Source organism: Aphidius gifuensis, linkage group LG1, assembly GCF_014905175.1.
Source record: "Aphidius gifuensis isolate YNYX2018 linkage group LG1, ASM1490517v1, whole genome shotgun sequence".
NCBI lineage: Eukaryota > Metazoa > Arthropoda > Insecta > Hymenoptera > Braconidae > Aphidius > Aphidius gifuensis.
In genome coordinates, this window is record NC_057788.1 from 22961409 (window position 1) to 22981942 (window position 20534).

At 22.5% G+C, this 20534-nt stretch overlaps 3 protein-coding genes and 1 long non-coding RNA gene across 7 annotated transcripts in view; 3 read left to right on the forward strand and 1 right to left on the reverse strand.

The window, feature by feature from the left end:
- LOC122854172 (sestrin homolog) overlaps positions 1-12398 on the forward strand; it is a 56091-nt gene extending 43693 nt beyond the window's left edge. Inside the window, exons 2-3 of one of the 2 annotated variants that reach the window (XM_044154628.1) lie at positions 1193-1279; positions 10994-12335. In XM_044154628.1, the coding sequence (XP_044010563.1) occupies positions 1251-1279; positions 10994-11681 (717 nt within the window). In that variant the 5' untranslated portion in view covers positions 1193-1250 and the 3' untranslated portion in view covers positions 11682-12335. Of the gene's footprint in view, positions 1-1192; positions 1280-1640; positions 2346-10993 lie in introns of those variants that run through there. The other variant, XM_044154619.1, reaches the window with a different exon arrangement.
- A 960-nt stretch (positions 12399-13358) lies between these two features.
- Positions 13359-17664, reverse strand: LOC122853637 (tyrosine-protein kinase Shark). Its single transcript, XM_044154074.1, has 9 exons — positions 17464-17664; positions 17238-17372; positions 16986-17149; positions 16701-16886; positions 16362-16446; positions 16127-16285; positions 15114-16061; positions 14727-15022; positions 13359-14576 (listed from the first exon to the last, which is right to left on the reverse strand). The coding sequence occupies exons 1-9, from the start codon at positions 17537-17539 to the stop codon at positions 14379-14381; spliced, it is 2247 nt and encodes a 748-aa protein (XP_044010009.1). The 5' UTR covers positions 17540-17664; the 3' UTR covers positions 13359-14378.
- On the forward strand, positions 14557-16553 carry LOC122854321. The gene is made up of 3 exons (XR_006373955.1): positions 14557-14660; positions 15110-15920; positions 16047-16553. It is a non-coding gene; the product is annotated as an uncharacterized LOC122854321 (long non-coding RNA).
- Positions 17665-17712: 48 nt separating the features above from the next.
- Positions 17713-20516, forward strand: LOC122853667 (intraflagellar transport protein 81 homolog). 3 transcript variants are annotated; one of them, XM_044154085.1, is made up of 8 exons: positions 17713-18112; positions 18218-18360; positions 18424-18535; positions 18604-18933; positions 19001-19733; positions 19805-20034; positions 20117-20280; positions 20400-20516. In XM_044154085.1, the coding sequence occupies exons 1-8, from the start codon at positions 18008-18010 to the stop codon at positions 20494-20496; spliced, it is 1914 nt and encodes a 637-aa protein (XP_044010020.1). In that variant the 5' UTR covers positions 17713-18007; the 3' UTR covers positions 20497-20516. The 3 variants fall into 3 exon arrangements, with proteins under 3 accessions (XP_044010020.1, XP_044010035.1, XP_044010027.1); XM_044154100.1 differs by lacking the exon at positions 17713-18112 and having other exon boundaries at positions 18250-18360; positions 18441-18535; XM_044154092.1 differs by lacking the exon at positions 17713-18112 and having other exon boundaries at positions 18300-18360; positions 18428-18535.
- Positions 20517-20534: the final 18 nt, after the last annotated feature.

Consider the following 20534-nt stretch of genomic DNA (forward strand, 5'->3'; position numbering starts at 1 on the left):
TATATTTTGATAATAAAAATATCATATCTACGTACAAATTAGAAAATTAATATTTTTTAATTTTTTTAATTCTAATTTATATGATATTTTTGATTTTCTTTTAAATGTCAATAATATAAAAATAGAAAACTTTGACCATGAAACAATAACATCTCTTCTATTTTGACAAAAATATATTCACGAAAAAAAAAAAACAATATTTATAATTTCAATACATATTAATGAAAATATATTGCGAAATTATTTTTGTTTTTTTTTTAGCGTCATATTAGAACCCCTCTGAATAATAGATTAAAAATAATTATGATGAACTATCGAGAATTTTTTTTTCTACGTCATCGAAAAAGGTAAATATTTATGCTCATATTTACAGCTAAAAACAATTATAATATTGAAATATTCCATGACACCTAATATCATTATTAAAATGACAATATTTTTTCATCAAAAATAAAGTAATTTATATTATCATAAAATATATTATCGTTGATTATAACTCAGCTTAATTTGTCATCTCATAACTAGAATAAAAAAAATCAGCTGATGTATTTATTGAGTCATCTGATGATAGAATAATTTAAAAAATCTGTTATCAAACAGTAGAAATACATTATTAATAGATAAAGAAATTTTTTTTTTTTATTTAAATCTCATTTTGTCACGCTATTCAAGGATGCAAAGAAAAGAAAAAAATTTGTTAGATGAAAGCCATGTGTCTTGCTATTTATCAGTGCGTTTTTTTTTATTTTATTATTTAATTATACGCTCTAATAGTTAATAACATTAAATAATAAATAAATGCATACATCCGTCACAAAATAGTAAAATTTATCATTGTTATAATTGAAAAGCTAGACTTTAATATTAGCAAGTAGTTGAATGCCTGTTGATACAATAAAATATTTATTTAATTAAATAATCAAGTAAAAAAAAATAAATAGTCTTAATGAAAAAATTTGGACAATTGACAGTACGGGATATAACGGCAAAATTTTATAATATACACATGGCTTTGTATATGTATATATAATTAATAAATTTCTTCATATATGAAAGAATTATTGAACTTGTATATGTGTTTATAAATGTATCTGGCGTGTTCTTAAATTGACCAATGAAAATTGAGATATGTGGTGTGACCATATACCCCCCTTTGATCATATACTAATATTTTTTTTCCTTTTTGTTTCAGGTGAGAGACAAACAGGGGCGTAAACGTAAGAGTGAGATGAAAATAGAAAAATACAAGCATGAACTACCAACAATCATATCAAGATAGGTAAGTCAAATGAAAATTTTATATTTAAAACTAATACAGCGCCACTAGTGGATATTTTAATTTTTACATAACGCCATTTTGATTTCTCCCACTCTATATATACAAAATATTTATCATAATGAATTTTTGCAAATTAATTAATTTTATCAGTAACTTTGACCGAGAAATTTTAAGCACACATTGAACTTTTTTTTTTTTTTTTTTAATTTATTTTTAATAACTCGTGGTGAACATGTGACAAGATCGTGAATGTTTGTAAATTCATATTTTTTTTTTTTTTGTTTTTTTTTTTTGAAACATGTATGTCAGATGCTACTATTGCCCCCTCTTTTTATGTAGTGGGAAAATCATATAAACCAAGCCACGCATTAAGTTGTGTATCTTTCTACGGAATAATTCAGTCTGTGCTTGATCGTCTTTTTGGGCTTGTATAAAATTTTATTTATAATTTAACAAGTATATTAAATTTTTATTAAAATAAATAAATACATATAAAAATAGACACACCCGTTGTGTTAATTGTTTAAAAGTCTGCCAAGTAAAATTATTACATTTGGTCATAAGACATATTTTCATTCAAAAAATACAGACAGACAGACACTAGTATTTTTTTTTTTTTTTTTATTTCTAATTAGTCTCATATTAAAAAATACTCTTCGATTGTGTTTATAAAAAAAAAAAAAAAAAAAAAAACATTCTAAACAGTGTTTTTATTTTGTTAATATAAATAAAAAAAAAAAAACAAACATTTTTATAAATAAATTTTGTGACATTTTGCTTGTTTGTGAAAATTTCAATTATAAAAAAATTTTTTCATTATTAACTATTTTTTTTTGAAATTAAACAAGCAATATATAAATTACTGCTGTGAAATAATTATTCAACAATTTTATAAGAGTGTTTCAATTAACTTTTTTTTTTTTTTTTTTTTTTTTTTTGTTACAAAAAAAAAAAATAGCAAATAATTAGATTTTATATAGAATCTCAAAAACAAAAAAAATAATTAATTTTGTGCCATGGCGAGTTACGGTGATATGACAGGATCTGCAACTGTTGAAAATAGCAGGTATATTATTTATTTAACATTATATTTATTGGTATTAAGTTAACAAAATGTCTGGGACTTTCACAAATCATTTTTTTTTTATCTACATTTTTTTTTTCTCTCATTTTAATTCAATCTTATTACTCATATTATTATTAAAATAATACATTAATAATTATTTCAATTTTGTTTATTTAATTAAAAAAAAAAAAAAAATCTTTAATTTCGGAGCTTTGAGAAAAATTCATTTTGTTTGAGGTTAAAAAAAATAAAATAATAATAGTAAAAAAAATATATACGTATGCATTCCACGCGTTACCCGGCATCATTGCTCCTCCTTTTTTTTTTTCCTCTTTTCGATGCCAATGATCACGTTCTTAATTGATGAGATGAATGTTGGATAAGTGCTCTCAACTATTTTATCCCATTTAAATCTTTCTTTCTCTCTCTTTTTCCCCCCCACGTATTATTATTAAAAAAAAAAAAAGAGACATTCTTATTCTTCCCATGACATCAACTCAAAAAATAAATTCGATCAATTTTAGTCATTGCATATGCGTCATTTCCTTCACCACTAAATTATTTATATAGTAACAAAAATTTTCAACTTACAAGTACGTCATAATATACCGGAAAAATTATTTATTCTTTTCTTTTTTTTGTTATGTCATAAGTAAATTGAAGTGTACAAGATAAATGAACTTTTAATCAAATTTTAAAGACAAATAAGTTTGCATGAGTCATTATGTGTTGAAAGTTTTTTTTTTAAATTTTTTTTATCGATGAAATCACCTCTTATATGGTTTTTTTTTTTTCAATGAAAATTTAATTGTTTTGGGGGGAAAAATTGTTGGCTTTTTATCTTGCTGTTAAATAAATATTGATTTATTTGCTATTTTTTTTTTTTTTTAGTATATGTTTAATGGACAAATAGTCAGGGATAAATAAATTCTAATATTTCTATTTATTTTAGTGGATTTTTAAGTGACCAGTTTTAATTTATTTTTGGTGATTAGTTTGTTCCTCGTTTTTGTGTATGACGACAATAACATTATTATCATAATTTTTATTTAAAAAACAATAAAAAATTTTCTTCTTTACACAAGTATATTATCTTGAATTTTTTTTTTTTTTTAAATAACCGGTTTCAATCAGTTTTTGAGTAAAGAAATATTGATAAACCGTTTAATGACGATTGATAAAAAATTAATAATAAAACACGTCATTTTATCTTTGTATAATATAAATAAATATTCATAAATAAATCAACGTTATAATAATAATTATTAATCTAAAAATAGAAATATATAAATTTAAATACAAATTAATATATTTTTTTTTTCTTTTAAATTTTATTTTAAAAATTCAAGGTTTGTTGTGTATTTATTGTTTTTTTTTTTTTTTAATTTTTTTCATAATACTATCATCACTATATAGACAGACGAGAATTTTTATTTAAAAAAAAAATAGTTTTTCTTTTTAGAGTTTAATTTGTTCTATGATAATCAATTATTATTATTTTTTTTATTTTTCATTTTCTAATTATGTTGTTTTACTCAATGTACCGCTAAATCTCATTCAACAGGAAATAACTGAGACAATTTAATGAGATCAAATAAGATTTTTTTTTAAAATTCAATATAAATTTTTTTAAAAGTCGGTCATCAGCATAATGTTACTTTCTGAAAATACAAATATCTTTATTCATACATATCTTTTGAATTATTTTATTATTATTAAAATGTGCCAAAAAATATTAAATTCGCCCACTCAATATGACGTATTTGTCTATAACTTTCTAATATTATTTTCATACATAATTTTATGTTATTTTTTTAATTTATTAAAATGATAAAAATTTATTAGAGCTACCCTTTTTGAACAAAAAAAAAAGTCTGGAGAAATTATGATAGATAAAAACTTGTGTGTTTCATTATTATTGTTGTAGTAAAAAATAATAGTTTTATATGACAATGAAAATTTGTAAACAAAATGATTATGACCAGTTTATATTTTAAAATAACAAAGTAAATTGCCCCAAGTCATTGTAGCTTTCTTTCATTTGTATTCGAACGTTTCTTGAAGTTTAAATAATTTTTAAGACGTCATATGTTGATGAGGAAGAGAAGGGAAGAAATAAATATGACCTTTAAATTCACTGGAAATTCCAGAAACGTCAGACACATGTAGTGTAAATATCTATACATCAGTATTATTGAATAATCAATATGAAAATAAAAAAAAATAATTAAATAAAAAACGTGTCGGTTTCTCTCTCTCTCTCTCTGTCTCAATCATTTGTAAGACAATTTATTTTAATTTTCTATTTTCGATTGTCATTTTGTGCGTAGTTAATAAAATTGAAAATAATAATAATTATATTTAATTAAAATTTATAAATATATTTCCTGAATAATAAAAACAATGACAAAAAATATTATATTATTTTTAAACATGATTATTATCATGTTATTAAATTTCCCTATCGAGTTTAAATAATATTATTATTTTTCTTTTCTACGTAAGCAATAATTTTGATTAATTTAGCTTTTTTTTTTTTTCTAATCAAATAACATATTAGATATTTTTATTTTTTTATTTTTTTTGATAGCTCTAAAACGTTTTATTGAAAAAATAAAAAATATGAAATTAAATTGGAGGGTGTTACGTGGCAAATGATAGACTTATCGAATAACTTGCCAACAGTCTATCGTAGTTTCACATAAACGTAATCTAAAGTTGCTAAAAAAATAAGTATTTAACAATCAAAAAAAAAAAAAAAAAGTATTACATATTAACACACACACATATGCACACTTTGCCTTTGTAAGCTCAGGAATTTTTTTAATGTTTATTTTAATGTTTTTTTTTTTTCACCTTCTTCACATCGAAGGTTTTTTTTTTTTTTTCTTTTTTTGTTACCGAATACACAAGTGTCTGTCCACAAACTCAATATGAGACTCAAAATTATTATGTAATCAATGTTTCCTATACTTAATTCAGCTCAAGTAATATATCTCATTAATTTTGTTTATTTATTTTTTTTTTCTTTTATACCATTTCTTTCTTTCTCTGATAATTATTTATTTATTCATTCGAATATTCATTCAATGTCGATACGCGTGTTCGTCTCAATACTGTATATTACATCATATATAAATTATAATTTTGCCAATACTAGAATCAGGAAGAAATATTTTCTCATAATGAAAAAAATAACTAAGATATGCAAAAATAAATAAATAAATAATAATCCATAATTTAATGCTAATAATACACTTATAAATTATTTTAATTTTAATTTTTTATTCAAATTAATATATAGAGTACAGTAAGAGTATTTTTAATGATGTGATTTTTTTTTAAATTATAAAGTTTTCTTTATTTTTCTATATAAGAATGTCAATTGCAAAATCCCTGTGTCATCTTTTCTTCTTTGAAATTTCTTACTGGTGTTATAATATGCAGGTCACAAAGAGAGAGGGAAATTTCTTATCTCTATTGATTATGAAAAAAAAAAAAGACAATATATAAAATGTAATAGATAATTTATTTTTTTTATAAAATATGTTAGATATTTATTCGGCCATAAAAAAAAAAAGGGGGAAAGAAAAAAAAAATAAAAAAGAATATTTATGTAAAATTAAAATATATTGATACACCTGAGTATCATTCATCTATCTAACCGCTTTATACCTACCTGACTATAAATATATCTATTTTTTCTTGCAAATAAATTAAAAATAATTAATTAAAAAAAAAAAAAAAAAAAAAATTACCACTCACAAGAATATGTAGATCCACGACCTTGCACAGTCGCGGCCCCTTTCTCTACCACCGACCATTGATTATATTACGAGACATTACTCCCAGTGTGTTCCATGCTTAGTCGTGACCGGCATTAATCTTGTCATTATTGAAATCGAATGCCAAACTCAGTTATGTATGACCCAAATAATTTCTAATTTGTTATTTTTATATATTAATGCTATACTTTGGAGTATAAGTTTTCTTCTTCTCTTTTTTTGAATAATTTTACTAATAATTTCTAGAGTAATCTCTAAATTTTTTACTGTAATATCTTGAAATTTTCTTTGTTATTTAAATTTCGGTAAACTCTCATGGAGAAATACAAAAAATATGGAATTTTTTAACTAGAGCTATCTATATTAAATCATGATTGAATCATTCAACCAATAAAAGTCTTACAACCTTCGTATATTGAATATAAAAGAAAAAAAAAAAATTATCAACAGATACCAATATTATTATTATTATTCATATTAATTTTATTTTGTCATAATTACATATTGCATAATGAAAATAAATTCATATTTAATAATAATTTTCAAAGTCATCATTAGAAAGCCTGAATAAAATTAATTGACATTTAATTATTTTGCTTTAAAATGATTATTAATGTTTTATTAATTTTTTTGATACTTGAAAATTAATTTAATAATTAAAATAATACAAATAAAAATATTTTGATAGAGAAAAAAAAGCTTAATTTAAAGAAATTAAATATATAAATGTGAAAAGAAATTAAAACGGTTGTTAAAAAAGTAGAAAGTATTGGATAGTTGTATAGCAATTTTTTTTTCCCCTTTTTTTTTTTTTATCATATTTATTTATTTTTTTAGAACCAATGTAATAATGTACCTAGTAAATTGCCTGGTTACGCGAAATATATATATTTTTTTTTTATTTATTTATTTTGTTATGAGAAGTAGTCAAGAAGCCAAAGATCGAAAAATGTTTGTGAGTTGACGTATGACAACCTTGTACCTACTCTCATTTTTACTAGCTCTTTATATATATAACGTAATTATGACACGAAGTGACCCAAGTAGAATGTTCCAGAAAAGACGATCCAGAAAATACTAGATATAAAAAAAAATAATCAATTTTACAATATATAATACTTAATAATAACTGAGCTCAATTTTCATACATTGAATATTTTTTTTTTTCCTGGTTAACACAGTGTTATCGCATCAGATATATACCTATTCATATATGAAATATGTAATCACTTGTTACAAAATAATATTACCTGTTAAATTCATTTCACTAGAATTAAAAATTTAAAAAATATAAATAGAAAGATTTCACAAAAACTACTACGCAGCTAAAAATCTTCCAAATAAAAAGTGTTGTAATTATTATTTTTTTTTTTTTTATTCTTTATTTTATATCTCTTTCTCTTTTGAATAGTAATATATATTAAAAAAATCTAAATATTATGCTTCAAACTGATGAAAAAAAAAATCCTGTTAACCTTGATGTTAGAATATAAATTACAACAATTTTTAAAATTTAACCTCTGCAAATTAATATTGACCTTATATCAAATCATTTAAAATAAATTCAAATGATATTTTGTAATAATAACAAAATATGATTTTTAATAATAATTATAACTGATTATAAATTTAACCTCGATTATTAAAATATAAACAAAATAATATATTTTATTAGCAAATCAATACTAACGCAGATTCAAATTTATTTATTTATTTTTTTTTAATTTTACTTTCTTACATCATAATCATGAGGATGAGTTACAGAGGCTCTTGAACTTTATTAATATATCTGTCTAACATAAGGTCATTGAAAAATAATTATAAATATTATTAAAAAAAAAATTTAATTATTTAATTTCATAATAATATTTTGTAAACAATTAAATTGATAATTATGATAACAATATTTAACCCCAATTGGTATTATGAACTTTGTTCGATTGCAGTGTGTTGACAAAGAAAATAATCTACAAAGAAAATTTCAATGTAAAAATAAATAAAATTCTTTAAATTAATAAATGAGTTTAAAATATAGTCAATATTGCATAAGTGTTCAATACTTGTAATTAAAAATGACTATTTTCTTTGTTAAATGACTTAATAATAAACTTTCAAAAATTGTAAATCTACAGATAAATTTTAAAACATTAATATAATATTTGGAATTCTATGAAAATCATATTGAATCTAATAAAAAATTAAAATAATATCATGATTGTTTTGAGAAAATTAATTTCATTTAACATCATAATTGGTTAAAAATATCTTGAAAAACAAATTTGATTTTGTTTAATAAAAAAATATTGAAATTTCAAAATATCGTATCTAATGAATATTAAGAATTATTTATATTTAATATTTGAACTTAGAAAAATATATCATGATAAAAAATTAAAATAATAAGATGATTGTAAAACATTAATTTTATTTAACATCAATAATTCGGTTCTAAATATAAAATTTGATATTTTGTTTTAATAAAAATAAACGAAAAAATTTCAAAAAATATGTATCTACAATGATGTATTAAAACATTGAATGATAATATTTAATTATATCAAAATGATATGAAATTAATAAGAACATTAAAATAATATCATGATTGTTTTAAAAATTAATTTCATTTTAACACAACTAATTCTTTTAAAAATATTTGAAAATAAATTTGAATTCATTTTGTTTAATAAAAAAATAAAGAAAATTTCAAAAAATATGTATCTAGATGAAGTGTATTAATTATTTGATATTTAATATAAAAAAAATTATCACAACTGATAACAAAATTAAAATGAATAAATGATTGCTTTAAAAAAAAAAAACATAAATTTTATTTAACATCAACTATTCGTTAAAATATAAAAACAAATTGATACATTTTGTTTAATAAAAAAAAATAACCCGATTTAAAAAATATTTTAATTACAGATAAGCTCATTGAATCATTATATAATATTTAGTCTGTATGGCCTTATCATATAACAATAAAATAAATATTATGATTCAAAAAAAATCTAATTTTTAACTTTAGATTATAACTTTAGAAATAACAAAAGTCATTAAATTTAAATAAAAGATAGGGAAATTGAGTCTATAAAAAATTAAGTACTTTGGCCTCATCATGATTATGTCTGTCTGGTTCAAAGCAGTTTGCCAACCTGTGATCTTGTTTTAGCCAATCTTTCTGTATCAGTTATGATGACACGAGTGCAGTGTACTATCGTACTTTGTGTTTTTATATTAAAATATAAACACACGTTTTTTATTTATTTATTTTTAATCATATCTGTATCATCATCATTCACAATACACGATTATCATGCGTGATTAATTTATCAATAAAAAAAAAATCTAATAAAAAATTTTAATTAATTATCATTATATTGTAGTAGCCAAAGTCTAATAAAAAAATTTTTCAAGGTTGTTTTTTTTTTATTTTTATTTTTATTATATACAATAGATATTTAAATATTTAAATGACCATTTATTATATGTTATTTAAATTATTATTTTTATTATATAAAAATATATATTTATTTATTTTTTTTTGTTATTTACAATTTTAAAAATAAATCTTGAATAACTCCATTATATTGTTGTTTTTTTTTTTTTTTTTCTTATTAAAAAAGAGATTTAAATAAATAAATAGTAAGACATGTTTAAACTTTTAATTACAGTCGGAATTTTAAATTGACATATGTTAACTAAGTTTTTTTTTTTTTTTTATTGTGAGTTAATTAAATTTTCGGTCAAAGGTAGATTGAATAAGTACGTAGTCAACTCTGACCATTGACGTCAATATCCGGAGTAGACAGTATAATTTGATAAACAAAAGAAAAATTAACTAAATAAAAAGAAAATATTATGTTCAAAGTTCATAAGAAAAATTTCCATGTATAGATTGAATATTTAAAAATTAAATTTTAATTATTAATGATATGTTATTAGCAAACAATAATGATGAAATTTAAATATGAATCAGGTCAAATTGTGGGTTTAAATTTATTAAATGCATATTATTTAGTAATTAAAAAAAATTATCAAGATAAAGATATTAATTTTTTAATGTGTAAAGGGTTTTTATTTAAATAAAAAATTAATGATATATTGATTTGCAATTGCCTTCCTGAAATTATTGAAATCAAGGTTGTCCTACTTATTCGAGAGATTCGATAATTTTTTTTTAAGATATACCAAGTTAAGTAGGATAAGCAGAAAGTAACATTCATGCATTTTTGTGCCCTTGGTATTTATCTTGAGAATAACGTGTGTTATTATCATTTCATCACTTTAAAAACAACCCAACAATTTAACCACCAAAATTATTATTAAAAATATTTATTCATTAAATTTTCCTTGATAATAATTCTTTTATAAATATAAAATAAAATTCTAAAACATAAAAATATTTTTTTATCTTCAAGATTAAAACCAATAATCATTGATGACATAGAAACATCATTTAGTTTTTTAAAATTTTTATATCTTCTAATCTTTGACTTTTATTCAGTCATTAAATTTTAGAGGAAAAAAAATTTTAAATATTACTTTGTTTTATCCTATAGATAAAATTAAAATACGTAAGTTAAAAAAGAAAAATAATTATCGTAAACCATCAACAACATAAACGTCACAAAATGTTAATTATTAACCACAAGCAATGCATAAAATTTTCACAAATATACAAACAATTATTTTGTAATAATGACAAATAATAATAATAAATAAAAATTACCCAGGCATTTTAAAACAAATTACTGACATCATAATTTAAAAAAAAAAAAAAAAGCATATATATATATTAGTCATATTTATAAATATTTATAATAATACTAATAAATTTGTATTTATTTAATTTGTTAACAGAACGAGTCTTCGAAGAATGGCACGTCATGAAGAGCCTGAATTTAGTAATGCAAGTATATTGTATAGTATGGAAAAATTTGTAAAAGCAGTCAATGAAATGGAAGAAACAATACTTGTACCATCAAGATTATTAGATCTTGCTGTTGGTGATTCAAATGATACTGTTAGTCAAAAAGGTTTGAGTAACATAAATACAACAATGCCACATACTGATTTATATCGTTTATATAATATTGTCAATAAAATGAAACTTGAATTACTTTGGTCACAAAAATCAACTGATGAAAATAATGATGATGATGATATTGATATTGATGATAGACGTACAACAAAATCATCATCAACATCATTAACAACAACAACAACATCAACAACATCAACAACATCAACTGATCATGTTAGACTTGGTCATGCACGTTGTCCAAGTACAACATCAATGCAAAGTGTACAAAGTGCATCATCATTAATATCAAGTTCAAGTTCATCAAGTGATACAGATTCAGATGTTGGTATTGAAATTGATTCTGGTATGGAAACTGAAGATACTATTAATGATAGATATGCAAATCAAGCTGCTGAAAATTTTCGACGTCATTTACATGGTCTTCATCGTAGCATTAAACGTATGACAAATGCTGCTGAATATCTTACACTCAGATATCAAGCTGATGTTGGTGGACAAGCTTGATTTTATCTTTGTTAGAAAATATATATATATTAATTTACATATATATATACTTTTTTTTTTTTTTATTTATTATCCATTTGTCTCGTCTTCTTTGCGTTAATAATTTCAAAATAAATAAAAATAACATTTGAATTAATTACATTTAATATTATTATTATTATTATTTTTGATCTTGTCAGTTTTCAAAAAGAAGAAAGAAATTTTTCTTTTTTTTTTTTTACATGAAATAAAATTCAGGGATATATCTTGTAGATTATATTACTTCAAGTGTATAATATTTAAAAAAAAACGAACTGAGTGGATATTTAAAAAATTAAAAAAAAAAAAAAGTCTGCGAATATATGAATTGTATGAATGGTTAATTATTATTATTATTATTATTTTGATGAATGATTATTGAAATATAAAATGAACAACAAAATAAACAAAACAAAAAAAAAAAAAAAAAAATTGTGAAATATGAAATGATGAATGTGCAAGTGCGTGATGGTATACATATATGTATTTTTTTTTTTACTTTTTTTTTTTTCTTGTGTAATTAAAGTTTGGATACTATGAATTCAGGTAATCTACTATTGTAATTGGGTCAATGAATTGTCGTGAATTTTAAATACAAATCTTATAATAACAAGTATGTGATTTATAACACTGGGCTAATAAATTATTTGTTTCAATTGTGTGTTACAAAAAATATAAATATCAGACAATAGATAATTGCTGGCTGATTTTTTAATTTAAAACAAAAAAAAATTGAACAATAATTAATAATATTAATTTTGATGTTATAAAATATAATTTAAAGCATTACAATTGTATTTGTGAATCTCTCATACATTGACTCAATGACAAAAAAAATTTTGCAACAATTGGCCTCGCATTTACAATGTCAAAATTTCACCGACATATTAAAACGTAATATCGCAATACCAATGTTAAATATTTTTCTTTTTTTTTTTTTTATGTTAAAAGTATAATAATAAATAATAATAAAACTGTATTGTTTACCAAATAAATTTTAAGCTAAGTTTGTGAAAATAAATTTGATTAAATACCACATAAATTGACCGTAAAATAATTTATAATTAATTTTTAAAAAAATATGGGCTTGGTCAATTGTATGTAACTATTTACATGTAATTTCTAATATTATTTATTTTTTTATTACGACTATGATGCAAAATAATTTAAAGTAAATTAAATATTATATCAAAGATAAAATATTGTATTTACGGTTGCTGGTTTATGTTATTGTACAGAAAAAAAAAAAAAAATGACAAATTGTATTTGTGCAAACTTTTACAGCAACTAAACTGATAGAATAATTTTTTTTTCCTTTTTGGCTAATAACTAATGACATTTAAAAAAATTGATGTGTACAAGTAGCATCTTTCAAAAAAATTGGTCTTTATTTTTATTTTGTCAATCATTAACAATTATTAATTATTTTGTAAATATAAAAAAGACAGAATAATTGAATTGTATATTAAAATCAAGGTAACAATCACTCTAAGATCTATCATACATATATTTTTTTTTTTTTTTTTTTTTTTTGTATATATACATAAATTGTAAATAAGAAAAAAAAAAAAAAAAAAACTATTAATAACGAAGCGCCAATTTAATTTATTCACAACTCTGTTGTTTTTTATGAGTTTTTTTTTTTTTTTCTTTTGTGACCATGAATGTCATCGTAAAATTAATTCTTGTCACTGCTACATATACGCAGTAATAACAACAATCAAATTATAACAAAAGAATCTTTTTTTTTTCATTTGAAATTATCATTGCTAACAAATCTAAGAAAAGAAAAAAAAAATATATAAATATATACAAAAAAAAAATTCCATATCTCTCCTCTCAATGTGTCAGCACTTTCACAATAAATCAATTCATTTTTTACTTTGTCCATCAAATAATTCAATTACACAATGATAACAGAAACTTTTAAATTTAAAATACAGTTAAAAAAGATTAACAGCTACAATAAAATAGTTAAAATAAAAATTATGAATAATAAACATGTGTAGCTTCTTCGGAAGCTCATAAATTTATTTGCATAATTCATGTTAATATTGTTTAAATAATATGTATAGCACCGATAAACAAGTTACTAAAGAAAAAAAAAAACGATTTAAAAATAATTGATACTATAAAAAATTTAATTGGCATTATTGAAGATTTTCCAGAATAAATTTCATTTTTTTTTTTATTTATTAATTAATTGATATTGTAAAAAAGAAAAAAAAATTAATCATTGGTCGTTAAAATGTTTCATTATTGTTGAAAAAAAATTTATCTTTTTTAAAGATAAATTTCAACTATCATGTACAAATATATTTATGATTAATTTTGTCTACCGTTGATAATTCATACTTTTATGACTATAATAAAAATTTAAAAATAAAATTAATTTATCTCTGATATGTACAATGTGAATGAGATGAACAGTGCAATGGAAGAAAAAAAAAAAAAAAAAAAAAAAAAAAAAATGGCACTTTTCATCACAGAAAAATAAAAAAATTTTCTAAAAATGGCAATATTCTTTTTTTAAAAAAATTATCTAATGTTGTTTTTTAAAATTTGCTCAAATAAATAAGAGCATGATTATTTTGAGTTGAGTTATAAATTTTTGTCTTTTATATACTTTTTTTATATTAATAAAATATATGATGATGATGATTAATTTTAAAAATAAAATTATTCAATATCAGTATTATCCATTAAATCTGTTAAATTTGCATAGTCAGGATCAGCACTGAATATACCAATGAGTTCACTAAAAGTTGGCCGATTTTTTGGCTCATAATCCCAACAACTTTTCATAACTAAATAAATGGGCATTGGACATTTTTCTGGTTTCCGAAGACGTTCACCTTTTTCTACCAGTTGAGTGACCTAGTTGAAAAAAAGAAAATAATGAAACACTTGGAATTACGAAGCAATAGAAAATTTAATGGAGAAACCACTCAACAATGATAAGTAAGTTTTCAGTTAATTAAACAAATAAATTGAGAGTAAAGAAAAAAATAATAATAAATAACTTACATCTGCTCCTTTTCTATCACCATAGGGTTGTGCACCATATGAATACATTTCCCAAAGTGTTACACCAAAACTCCAAACATCACTTGCATGTGAGAAAGTACCAAAATTATATGATTCTGGAGCGTACCATTTAATGGGCCATTTACCACCACGTGTTGCTTTGTAATAATTATTTGCACCAAATGTTCTTGATAAACCAAAATCACTTATTTTTGCTTGATTTCTTGATGCCAATAATATATTTCTTGCTGCCAAATCACGATGAACTAATCTCAGCTCTTCTAAATATTTCATTCCTAAAAAAAAAACAAGTAATTTTACATAAATACAATCATTTAATAATACTTTGTTAATAAAATATAATTTTTTTTTTTTTTTTTTAGTTACCAGATGCTATTTGTGATGCCCAGAGTTTAAGTTCAAAATTTGGATTAATTCTGTCTGGAAATTCAAGAAGATAAGCAAGCATTGAACCAAGATGTACAAGTTCTTGTACCATAAGTAAAGGTGGACCTTCAAAAAATCCAATGAGTTTAACAATACAAGAATGATTAAAATTAATCATAAGTTTTGCTTCACGTAAAAATTCTTCTTTAGTTAAATTATTATCAGTATCACGTAATGTTTTAATTGCAACTGGTATTGATTCATCATTTGAATTAATATAAATACCCTCATGAACAGCACCAAATTCACCCTCACCTAATACCTCACCAGATATAAGATTATCACCAGGTATAAAATCATGTGAGTGTAATGATGTTTTTAAAGTAATACTTTTTTCAAATACATCGGGTTTTTGTTCATAATTTGTTTCTAATTTTGTTGGTGTTATATCCATTTGAAATGCAATATTTGGAAATGACGATGATGATGATGGTGATGATGATATTGATGATGTACCCTCAATACATGATTGATTTGTTGAATTTTTTTTTAAGTGAGAATTTTTTTTGAGTGTATTGCCATTGAATATTGATGCTGGCATTTCTGGAACTGGTGGTCTTGGCTCAGGAGGTATTGGGTGTACCAAAGGGCCAGGTAAACCATCTGGCATACATCGATAATGCTCAATAACATGCTCAAGTGAAGCAAGATATGGACCATTGTCAATAAATAAATAATCATTTTTCTTTTTTATTTGAAAATGATAATATTGATTATGAAATATTGCAGTGAGCACATAAGTTCCAGGTAAACGATCACTAAGACGAACTAGAAATGCTCCTTCTTTCATACCATTTTTTTTAAGAAGATATACAGCTTCATTTCTTACTAATGTACCATGATACCAATCAGATTTTTTTTCTTTTGTTGCAGGAATTTCATAATTATCTGTAATATTAATTAATGATTAATAATCAATCAGCCAAGATATTTATATAGCTATATGTACTTACGTAATAATTTAACACATTCTTGATGACCATTTTTTATTGCTAAATCAAGTGGAGTATCATCATCAACTGTTCTTGGATAAACTGGAGCATTCATTGATAATAAAACATTTATTACTTCTTTTTGTCCTGCACTTGCAGCTTCATGCAATGGTACCATTCCTAATATTGTACAAAAAATCAAGGTAAGATTTTTATATATTTATATATGTTGATAAAATTTATAAAAAAAATCAACCTGTTTCTGTATGTCTTGCTTGAACATTTGCACCACCCAAAATTAAAAGTTTTGCAGTATTTGGAAGATTATTCTGGCATGCATACTAGAAAATAAAAATTAAAAATAATCACATAAAAATAAATTATCAAATAACAAATTCACAAACAAGACATTGTTGAAATAAAAAAAAATAAAAAAAGAAAAATGATTTACATTATACAATTTATTTTACCTCAATTTGTTAATACTGTGTTTAATATAAAAAAAAATCCTGCTGCATAACAGGAATAATAGAATAAATTTAATAATAAATGTGATATTTTTTAAGGTGAAAAAAAAACAGGTAAATAAACTTACATGAAGAGGTGTATATCCAGCTGAATCACGACAATTAACACTGGCTTTATTTTCAATAAGTTTATTTAAAATATCATCAGCACCAGATTTTGCTGCAAGATGTACTGCAGTTTGACCAAGTTGATTTTTAGCTTCAATACTTCTGTAGCCACATTTTAATAATTCCGAAACTATTGTGTAATTTCCCTGATGATCAAAAGAAAAAAGAGATAAGTAAAATTTTATATTATTTGTCAAAAGAATAGTTAATTTATAATTAATTTATATTTGAATAGTTAATATTACTTGTACTGTTGCTCGGTGAAGTAAATTTGTTCTTCCATGTCTTCTAGTGTCATGAGGAGGAGGTACACCACGACATGGTTTAACAAGTACTATTTCAAGACCATGATTATTTTCCTGATAAAATTCAATAAGTGTATCTAATCCATGAATTGTTCTTTCATCCTCTATTAATACGGATATAGAAAAATAAGAAAGGATAATTAATTTTATAAAATAATAAATATATATATTTATTATTTTACTATAAATTACCTATTGAAAAAAATGCATCTTCAGTGTGTTTTCTAATTTGATAGTGAATAACATTTTGATTAAATAACACAGACAAAACATAATCACCAGTTGATGTGCTACTCTCTCTCACAAGAAATGTACCATCTTCATTGTCTGAAAATATATAAAAAAAAAAACACATAATAATATAAAAACTATAAAATCATAATTAGTGTGACAAGATATTAAATTATCAATTGGTTACCTTGTTGAAGGAGTTGTTCAGCTCCTTCACGTGATAAATTTTCATGAAACCAACATATATCATCGTCTGAGCTCATATTTAAAAATAATTTATAAAAAAAATTAAAGCTATAAGATTATTTGTCAAACAATAAAAATATTTAATATTTCAGTATTAAATATGACAAGTACATTCTCTGAAAACTTAAAACGTCAAAACAGTGGTCTTTATTGTTTTTTTTTTTTTTTTGTTATAATTATGATCATTATTAATTTTGTTGGTTTGTGGTTTAAAGAGGAAATGTCATTTAGTGTTAGTTCATAAAATAATCGTGTGTAGCGTTAGTGGTGGTTTCTAAAAAACGAGAGAGAGAGAGAAGTTTTTAAAATCAATGTTTCTCTCTGTTTACTATTGAGGTTACCATGACAACGGAATATCACAACACAATCACAACACGTCAACACGTGAATTTATTTATTTTATTTAGTGAAGTGTTTATATAAAAAAAGTTTATCAAGTGATTTATTTAATTATTATAAGACAAAATTAATTGAACAATTTAAAAATGACGGCAGATTTAAAATTAGTTGTCAATGAGTTGAATAAATTATTTAAGAAAAATTTTTCATTAACATCTTTTAAGGCTTTGAAATCAATTGATTTATTACAAGTAAAAAAAAAATATATATATTTTATACTTATATATATGATTAAATGATGTGTCAATATGATTATTTATATAAATAATAAATAATTAATAATTAAATGTTCACAGGTGTTGAATGATGTTTTGTCAGAAACAACAGAAACTCCAAAAGTTGATATGCGAGATGAGAGTCTGGATGTATCAACAGTACGAATTTTATCAATTCTTAGAATATTAAAATATCAACCAAATAAAGATCCAACATTATTCAGGTAATAATAATAATTTATTTTATAATATAATCAAGTTTTTAACATTATTTGTAATATAAACAGACAGAGAATTGTTAAAGGTGATCAAGAGACAATTTATGAAATTTTAAAATGGTTATTTGCAAATCGAGAAATGATCAAGCAAAGATCATATCTATCAAGATTTTTAGTCAAGGTAAATATATTTATAAAATATATTATTTCGAATTTATTAATTAATATTATGATGTTATTTTATACAAGGTTGATGTACCACCTGAATTTTTATCAGATCCAGAAACATTAGCACTGTATGAACGTTATCAAGGACTCATAGAGGATTTTAAAATGGCTCATAAAGAACGTGAAGCTGGAAAAAAAGGTGGTGAAGCAGCAGCTGAATTAAAATCAGATCTTAAAGATATGGAAAAAGAACGTGAAGTTATTTTGGATAGAGTTGATAAAATTAAATCAAGAGCAGAATCAAATTTACATTTACTTCAAGCAGCTCATGAATTACGAGTTGAACGTGATAGAGATCATGAATTATCAATGCAAAAAATACAAGAAAAAGAAACATTATCATCACTTCAGGTAATTAATATTAAGATTAATTAAATTAATATATGTTTCATTAATTTTTGTTATTTATGTTGTTTAGTTATCAATTCAACGAACTGAGAGAAAACTTGAAATTTTAAAAGAAGCAAGTGTTGAATTATCATCAGAACTTCTTGAGCAACGTTTAAATGAAGAAGTTATGATATTAACAGCAGTAAGACATGAACGTTTACCAGCTGAATTAACATCATTAAAATCTCGTGTTGATGCATTAAAATCAGTATGTAATTCAAATTATGTTGGTCCAGATGAAATAATTAAATTACGTCAAAAACTTGATGCAGCAGCACGTGAAGTACAAGCACTTGCTGAAGAAACAATTAATCAAGATGGTGTTGAAAAAATGGCACCATTTCGTCAGCAAGCAGCTGCAATATCAAGTTGTAAAAAAAATACATTAGAACGTTTAGATGAAACAGAAGCTTATTTAACTAATTTAAAAAAAAAATTAGAAGAAAAAAAAGAACAACAAAATGATAATTCAGTACCAAAAGGTGAAGAGTTAAAAAAATATGTTGCAAGATTAAAAACAAAAAGTTTATTATATAAAAAATGTAGAGGTGAATTGTCAGGACTTAAAGCAGAAGCAGGAGTATTAAGTAGAACTTTAAGTATAATTGAAGGAAAAATGGCAGGTATAAAAGCAAAAGAAAGTGATGAAAAAGCTGGTGGATTACCTGATGGATTTACTGAGGGTACAGCTGTTATGGCAAATATGAAATTGAGCAAAGAAATTGGTGAACTTAAAACTAGAGTAACATCAATATTAACTGGTAATTTTTTTTTTTTTATAAATAATATATTATATAAAAATTATCTAAAATATAATTAAATAAAATTATAGAATTACAACCACTTAGACAACAAGCTCAGGATATTGAAGAAAGATATGACAGAGCAAAAAAAAGTCATGAATCAATTGAAACATCAGTGAGAGGTACAATAACAAATCTTTCAAATGAAGTTGAAAGTCTTCAATTACGTGTTGATAAAGATACTGAAGAAATTAAAAGATTAAAAAATGAAATTATAAAATTCAAAGAGGCACAAGAAAAAATTCAACAAGAAATTAGGGTAACTATTATTTTAATGAATTAATATATTTTTCATACCTATTTAATATTATTTAAATATATATTTACTTTTGTTTTTTCAGTTTTATGCAAACCCAGGTGTTGGACAATCACTTAGAGATAAACTAAGTGAATCAATAAGTGCAGAAGAAAAGAAACTAAAAGCACTAAAAGCTGAAGAAAAAAATGTCAAGGAACATGGGGAGGAAAATAAATATCAAACTAATCAATGGAATAATCTTATATCGTAAGTTTAATTCAGTTAATAATAATATGAAAAATAAATAACGTATAATTATAATTTATTTATATAAAAAATAATATTAACTTGTTATTAATTATTAACTTATATTTTTTTGTTTAAAGAATATTTGAAAGTAAACTGCAGCAATTGGAGGAGAACAAACGACGAGATGGAATTGTCGTTCGTAAAGAAGGTGCTGAAACTTTGATACTGCAATAGATACTTTGAGTACATATTATTTGTATTCATCTTCATAT